Genomic DNA, 8,701 nt, shown 5'->3' with positions numbered 1-8,701 from the left:
CATCTGTCCATCATCGCATAAAGCCCGCCTTGACAATTTGATTGGTCCGAACAGCTTTGATTCGGGCATAGTTGCTCCTCAACGGATCAAGTCAAGACCGAACTTCCCATCCTCAAATGCTGTGGGCAGGGCTAAGTTCGGCTGGTATCCAGGCTACTTTGTCACCGGTTCTGTTCATCATTTTTATGGACAGAATTTCTAGGTGCAGCCAGGGGCCGGAGGGTGTCCGGTTTGGGGATCACACGATTTCGTCTCTGCTTTTTGCGGATGATGTTGTCATGTTGGCCCCATCAGACCAGGATCTTCGGCATGCACTGGGACGGTTTGCAGCCGAGTGTGAAGCGGCTGGGATGAGAATCAGCACTTCCAAATCCGAGGCCATGGTTCTGTCGGAAAAGGGTGGCTTGCCCGCTTCAGGTTGGTGGAGAGTTCCTGCCTCAAGTGGAGGAGTTCAAGTATCTTATGGTCTTGTTCACGAGTGAGGGAAGGATGGAACGGGAGATTGACAGACGGAACGGTGCAGCTTCTGCAGTAACAGGGTTGATGTACCGGTCTGTCGTGGTGAAGAAAGAGCTGAGCTGCAAGGTGAAGCTCTCGATATACCGGGGGTCATGACCGAAAGGACAAGATCACCGGTTTGCACAGCACAACATCAGGAAGATCAGACCTTTCCTAACTGAGCATGCAACACAACTTCTCGTCCAGGCCCTGGTCATATCAAGACTGGATTACTGCAATGCTCTTCTGGCTGGACTTCCATCATGTGTAACTAAACCTCTACAGATGATCCAGAATGCTGCAGCTCGTCTTGTCTTCAACGAGCCCAAAAGAGCCCACGTCACTCCTCTGTTCATCTCTCTGCACTGGCTATCACTCGCTGCTCGCATCAAGTTCAAGGCGTTGATGCTTGCTTACAGATCTACCACAGGCTCAGCTCCCTCCTTCTTCCACTTGCTCCTACGAGTCTACATCCCAACCAGAAGCCTATAATCGAACAATGAGCGACGGCTCGTGGTACCATCACAGAGAGCCTCAAAATCACTCTCCAGAACATTCTCACAGTTCCCTGCTGGTGGAATGATCTCCGCTCATCCGGAATGCAGAATCCCTGACAGCATTCAAAACACAACTGAAAACTCATCTCTTCCGTGAGCACTTAACCTCATAAAAAAAAATAAAAAATAACTCTTTCCTTTTCCCTTAATCCTCCCTTGTCTGGCTTATGCTACTCTGAGAAATGCCTGCACTTTGTATTTTGAGCACTTCTTGCGTTGTTTTTGCCTCTTCATGATGATTCGCTTTAATTTTGTCCTAATTTGTAAGTCGCTTTGGATAAAAGCGTCTGCTAAATGACTAAATGTAAATGTATCCCGGATACAGGCGGCCGAGATGAGCTTTCTCCACAGGGTGGCTGGGCGCTCCCTCAGAGATAGGGTGAGAAGCTCGGTCACTCGGGAGGAGCTCAGAGTAGAGCCGCTGCTCCTCCACATCGAGAGAGGCCAGCTGAGGTGGCTCGGGCATCTGTTCCGGACGCGTCCCACCGGGAGGAGATCCCTGGGAACACCTAGGACATGCTGGAACCTAGGACATGCTCCTCCATAGGCTTCTTAAGAAACTGGCCGGCCTAAAAGTTATGAAAGACATGGTTAAAATAGTCCGAGTGACTACAGTGCCTCAATCTTAAGTTTATCAAGCGATGAGAATACTTTTTGTGCGCAAAAAACAAACAAAAATAACGACTTTATTCAACTATTCATTTCCTTCTCCGTGGGCCTCGAGATTTCACGTAGTGAAACTACGCAAAGCTTCTAGGTTGTACGTCACGCATCACACACATGACCAGCGTCGGCCAATAGTGAGCCTGCGTGTGACGTGCAACACAGAAGCTTTGCGCAATATCACTACGTGAAATATCTCGAGGCCCACAGAGAAGGAAATGAATAGTTGAATAAAGTTGTTATTTTTGTTTGTTTTTTTGCGCACAAAAAGTATTCTAGTCGCTTGATAAACTTAAGGTTGAGCCACTGTAGTCACTCGGACTATTTTAACGATGTCTTTCATAACTTTTGGCCAGTTTCGATCCCTTAGAAGCCTATGGAGGAGTGATCCAGCTCTCAGATTTAATCACAAATATCTTAATTTGTGTTCTGAAGATGAACGAAAGTCGGTAACACTTTATAATAACTGCACGCTATTAATCATTAGTTAAGCATGAGTAAACAGTTAATTCATCATTTATAAAGCATTAATAGACATTAATAAGCAGTTTATAAATACAGCTATAAATGCTTTCTTCTTGATTTATAAGCATATCTATAATGCGTTTAATAATTGTATTTTCATACCTTGTTAATGATCAATTAATAATTTCTAAATGAAGTATAGCATTATTTACAAACAAGAGTTGTCAGTCATTCATAAGATCACTTAGAAAGTGTAAGTAAATGTAGTAAATACAGGTAGTTATAAAGCATTTAGTAGTGGTCAGTTAACTATTTTGTGAGCTAATCTAAAGTGAGGACTAGTCATGCCTTGTAAAACATTTATAAAGGAGATTTAACCCGAATTAACCCTGAATTACAGCATAAATACATGTTAATAAAGCATTTATTAACACACTAAGTAACCATCACTATATGTCTGAATAATAAGATGTATGAATGTACATTTAAATAGTTTATTAATCATTTACTTACACGTTCTAAGTAATCTTATGAACCACAGAAAACTCTTAAATAACTGGTTTATAAAAAATGCAATTATTCATTTAGAAATAATAAATTGATCATTAATAAAGGATGAAAATACAAGTATTAAATAAATTATAGATATGCTTGTAAATCAAGAAGAAAGCATTTATAGCTGTATTTATAAACTGCTTATTAATGTCTATTAATGCTTTATAAATGATGAATTAACTGTTTACTCATGCTTAACTAATGATTATTAGCGTGTAGTTATTATAAAGTGTTACCCGAAAGTCTTACGGGGTTGGAACAACATGAGGGAGAGTAATTACTGACAGAATTTTCATTTTGGGGTGAACTAACCCTTTAATATTAATTGATTTAAATTGTATCTATTTTTATTTAATTATGCATTGTAACCATTCATCTGTGAGACAAATCAGTTTTATACATCAAACTCATCAACAGGTGGTTTTTTAATGACTTTGTGAATTGAGTTTAATGAGTGTGATGAGTTAAAAAAAAATTATAATAAATATCTCTACTGTTTTTATACGTTCACGTTAATTCATTGTCATTTCCACAACACCCTGTCATTTCCATCACCACACACATTTTTTTAAAAATATATTTAAAAAGTTCTCATCACACATTAAAAATGTATCCACAATTTACGAGATCATGCTCTACTTAATATAAAAAGTTTAGTTATTTATTTTCTAATAAGCTCTTGCCCAAACCAATATTACATTTCAGAGTGTGACGTGTACAGTTCAGCATTTGGTCCTTAAAAGCAGTTAATTTATCTTATTAACAAATGTATAGTTATTGTACATTGTGGAAAAACTGATAAAACTAGTTACAAAAATGATCTTAGACAATTCTCGAGTCGCATAAGTTATTCTATTTTTAAATAACAGCTGTATATTGAGATGTGGTGGAAATGACATGGCGGAAAAAATGTAAAATATTAACAATTTCTTTTGTAATCTATGTTTGTTCTCTTACAGACCTTAAAACTAGACAAATTATTTAACCCTATGAGACTGTGTTACGTGACTTTTGAACAAGTTTTTTCTATTCAACTTCACAAGGCTAAAAGTGCCCCAGTTGAAGAAACGGCCAGTTGCTGAATCGCAGGTGTTTCATGTTTCACATTATGCTGCATTATGAAACAAGCAGATCCAGTGCAAGACTTGAGTGTTTGTAGACAAATAAAAGGCTCTTGTGTCAGCATTTTTAAGGTGTTCAGTTTAAATGCATAAACATATGATTGCTGTTTCCCCCTGTATTCAATAAGTGTATCCCTTAAAACTAATCTTTGATCACCAAAATTACATATTTAAAGTTTTTTTCCTTGAAAAAAAGTAATCTTGCCTTAAAATATCTTGAATGTAACTCGACAACCTTGCCTCATTTAGTATGCGAGGTTCTATGAATATGCAAATGAGCCCCGGCTCCACTCACTCACTCAGCTCAGAGATCCACTGGTTGACGATCACACGTTGATCTGATTGGTTACAAGGTCGTTTGTGACGTCAGAAACACCAGCGATTTCAAACCGTGTTTTTGAGACTGTCTTTGGTTCACTGCAGTTTTAAGCAGAAAATACTCAGCAATGCTGTCGACTTATGAACTTACACATGGTGTGTCTTAAAGCATATTAAAAACACCACATACACACATAAACAACATTAAAAGCTGGATGTTCACCACAGGGGGACTTTAACACAAATATCTATTTACTGTTTTGTTACAGAAACAAATGCATTAAAATATTAATAGGTAATTATATAGAGTTCTCTAAACTTAAAAATGCTGCAAATGGCATCAATTTCAAACTAAATCATTCAGATCCTGACGACACTGATAGGCTGTTTAGCAACATGTAAATAAAACAATTATGAAACAAAATAAAAACAAATGCAAAAAGGTATTGATCAACACCGAAATTAGATTATGATTTCGATTATATAAATATATATTATATAAAGATACAACATGAAAAATGACTCCAACATCAATGTGACTTTTTGCCTCAACTTTTTTTCCCGTTTTATTAAAAATGTGCATCAATAAGTGTCTGATACGAGTGTACAAAGCATAAAAACACCTCAAGAGCAAGTCCCATAATTATATGACACAGTTTCAGAGTACAGAAAAAAAAAACCAGACTAAAATCTAAAAACAAACTCCAGATATGATACACACACAAAGAACAAAAACATATTTGCATATTTGGTTGCAGTTGCTTCAAAGACATGTGACTGTCAGTCCAATGCAGAGGCAGACCGAGAACACAGGAGCTGATCTCAATACAGTTCAACACAACATGCACTTGCTCCGCTATATTTGGCAATGTAAACAAAATAAGCAAAGGATGATCAAGAAATACAACAGAAAGCAATGAGTTCAGTAGTTTTGACATGCATGTATGCACAACAGTCTGACTCTGATATCATGTGAATTACGGCACACAGCGTGTCTCTAGTTCCACATCTCAGCAGAAACAGGACTAGCATATGAAGAGTCTCGTCCCGTGACGCAGATAAACCGTGTTTTGGCTTCACATTCACACATTAAAGTTTGCTTGTAAAAATCTCTGGCTGAAATACATCAGTCACAATAACAGACGTGCAACCGCAAAACATTAAAACTGATATAGTTTGTGATGTGTTTTAACTGAAAGCAAGTCCCCCGTTAATCAATTGTATCCCTTAAAATTCATCTTTGATCATTAAAATGACATTTAAACATTTTCCTTGTAAAAAATGTCTTCATGCCTTAAACTATTTTGAATGTAACTCGACACCCTCACCTCATTTAGTATGCGAGGTTCTATGAATATGCAAATGAGCCCCGCCTCCACTCACTCCCTCAGCTCAGAGATCCACTGGTTGACGATCACACGTTGATCTGATTGGTTACAAGGTCGTTTGTGACGTCAGAAACACCAGCGATTTCAAACCGTGTTTTTGAGACTGTCTTTGGTTCACTGCAGTTTTAAGCAGAAAATACTCAGCAATGCTGTCGACTTATGAACTTACACATGGTCTGTCTTAAAGCAGATTAAAAACACCACATAGACACATAAACAACATTAAAAGCTGGATTTACACCACAGGGGGACTTTAAGACCTCAAGATACACACCAGTAATGTTTTTTTTTTTCTCTAAGGCACATTTATAAGATCTACTTAAATGTCCTGATTGAACTAAGGCCTAATCCTGACTTAATCTAAACCCTGTCTGTGAAACCAGGCCATAGAGTTTAACTCTTTCCCCGCCATTGACAGGATTTTCCGGCCATAGACATTTCCACTGTTATACAGTAGGGGGCGCAATTACGCATCATCTGAAAGAGTACTGAATCTCCAGATTAAAACACAGCTGAAGAAGAAGCAGAAACAAGCGATAGAAGCATTGCTGACGCACATCGTAAACTTTGACAAAAACTTGGTTTTCTCAGCTTTTTGTTCAAAATGTTGCTTTTTTTAATGAAACCCACATTGAAGTGTTGATAAAAAAAGAAAGCATGGAGCTAGAATAAAATGTTGAGCCTCTGTTCTTTCTTTGGATAGTTTGCATGTTCAGATATTCATACAACAAAATATTCTTGGGGGCCGTGAACATTTTGTGAAAATGATCAAAAATGCCGGTGGGGAAAGAGTTAACAGTTTCATCTCTTGGACATAAAAGAGCTTCTTTGAAAACTAAATGTTCAATATAAAAGCATTCAGAGTAAAAACCCACGTCTCGACGACTGAACCCAACGGTTTATGACACTTTTCTTTATATTCATCCTGGAGGATCGTCTGACGATGAACCTGCTGCTGTTCCCAGATGCCAGATTTGGCTTGACATTAGCAGCAGGGTCGAGTCTTTGGCTGTTCGTGATCTTGGCTTTAGCTCTCACACACTCACTGATAGCTAATGACTGAGGGATGATGGGACTCTCACTCTTCTTCGTGGCTCTGACTGACATCTGCTCCGAGGCTCTGGATGGCCTTCCACAGTCTCTCGTTCTCCTTCTGCTGATCGCTGAACTGAAACCAGAGACAGAACCGCGTTAGAGCTGCTCTCCACGCACTGCATGATGGGAAACGGCTTGCTGACGACACAGCTCAACGCTCATTGGTTTAAAGTAAACCACCGTGATCAATCGTTCTCTTCTAAAATGTTTGATTTTGTAACTCTGATATCATGTTTTAATGTGTATAAATTATGTAGTTTTCCCAAACTCTCTGACAGTGTGATTTTACCATTTACTATTTAAAGTACCCCTATTATACGCTGTTTTAAAGGCTCCTAATTTTCTTTTAAATGTCTCCTACAACAGGTTAAATGCATCAAAGGTCAAAAACACTTTCATTTTCTGATAATATCCACTGCAGCTTCAGCTCTTTCCTCTCAGTGTCTGAAACGCTTCAATCGAGGATTCAGTCTCTCTAAGCCCCGCCTCTCTGAGAGCTGCTCTGCTCTGATTGGTCAGAAACGCTCATTATCATATCTGAATCTCAGCTCTTGATTACAGAGATACGAACAGTAACGATGGCGTGGGTTTTACCGTATCAATCTCATCAAAGTGGATTTGCTTTGTCAGCAGAAAACAGCGTCTTCTCGACACGAACAACACGAACCGAACTCTTCCAGTCTCAGATACACTACAGTGTTTGAGGGCGGAGCTAAGAGACGCTGTTCAGCCAATCAGGGCCAGAGGCTGGCATTATGCAAACTAGTTACAAACCTACGCATGTTCATCAGGAAGCGAGACTGGAATTACTGACGACTCGTTTCAGTTCAGAATCCCTTCTTTCTTTTGAGAGACAAAAACTCAATTTATCTGCAGTTTTACATTCACAAACAGCTCCATTACACACTACATGAAAGGTCATATCCCAAAAAGCATAATAAGGGGACTTTAAATTCCATGCAGTTTATTAGAATCGCAGCGGCTGAGCGTGAATCACGTGATATCCTCCTTCGATCTCGTGCCGTCAGTGTCTGAACCGCTCTGAGAAGAGAGAACGTCTCGGTTACGCATGTAACCCTCGTTCCCTGAAGGAGGGAACAGAGACGTCACGTAGATTACCGGCGAAAAGGAGTCTCGCTAGAGAGGCCAATCTACTTCGAGTGTAACTAAAACGAGGCAATGCTCATTGACCTGCGATAATTGCATCAGCTGCGCTGCATTGCGGCACATGCATATAATGAGTAGCAGGTGCATCGCATCTTCAGGTTTTCACTGAGGAGCCGAGCCGGTGATCAGGCGGCCCCAGCGGGAAACTTACGTAACCGAAACGTTCCCTTTCAGTCGGTCACTCTCGACGCCCTGTTGATGACCGACGAATAGAAAATCACCCAACCAAAGCGCCACAGCTGCTGACCCCATCCATCGCCCTGTGTAAATCTCCTACTCTCTCTTACCTGATGGGACAGGGCTTACACAGAGAAGTCCATCACTCCTGTTCCGACTCAGTGAGACAATTGTATAACACTGGGGAAGCGTGCCCTTTCCATTGGAAAAGGAACGCTGCGGAAGCCACATCCCTCCCTGACGGAGTCGTGGAGATAACACATAACCTCGTGGGGTTGTTTACATATGGAAGACTGGGGTGACACCAATCTCCTAAGAGATGGGATCTTCCCAAAGGGTAATAAGTTTCTGTATTGTAGTGTGTTATATTTATGGTGTCTAAATTATTGTTGTTGTGTTATGTTCTCAACAGGTTTTTCACTCTGGAGACATGAGCGCAACTGTAGGCGTAGCAAGCCAAGAAGAGACGGGCCTCTCTGTGCTTCTACCCGTTTGAGGTGAGAACACAGGAGGAAACCGGCTCTAGACGTAGGCTACTGAACCTAGCGAACGCGTTGGGAGTCGCCCAGCCCACAGCTCTACAAATATCTGTTAGCAAGGCGTCACGTGCCAACGCGCAGGAGGATTCAACACTTCTTGTTGAGTGAGCTCGCAGCCTGAGCGGGGCAGCGCTTGCGGGTACACCACCTGATCCCTG

General features: G+C 40.4%; 1 protein-coding gene across 1 annotated transcript in view; it reads right to left on the bottom strand.

The window, feature by feature from the left end:
• Positions 1 to 5,880: 5,880 nt before the first annotated feature.
• LOC130071338 (serine/threonine-protein kinase Nek9) overlaps positions 5,881 to 8,701 on the bottom strand; it is a 52,632-nt gene continuing 49,811 nt past the window's right edge. The window contains exon 23 of the mRNA XM_056236078.1: positions 5,881 to 6,733. Coding sequence (XP_056092053.1) covers positions 6,644 to 6,733 — 90 coding nt within the window. The 3' untranslated portion in view covers positions 5,881 to 6,643. The remainder of the gene's footprint in view (positions 6,734 to 8,701) is intronic.

Source organism: Rhinichthys klamathensis, unplaced genomic scaffold, assembly GCF_029890125.1.
Source record: "Rhinichthys klamathensis goyatoka isolate OS25496 unplaced genomic scaffold, OSU_Roscu_1.1 h1tg000437l_1, whole genome shotgun sequence".
Classification (NCBI taxonomy): domain Eukaryota; kingdom Metazoa; phylum Chordata; class Actinopteri; order Cypriniformes; family Leuciscidae; genus Rhinichthys; species Rhinichthys klamathensis.
This window is presented reverse-complemented; position numbering and strand designations above follow the sequence as displayed.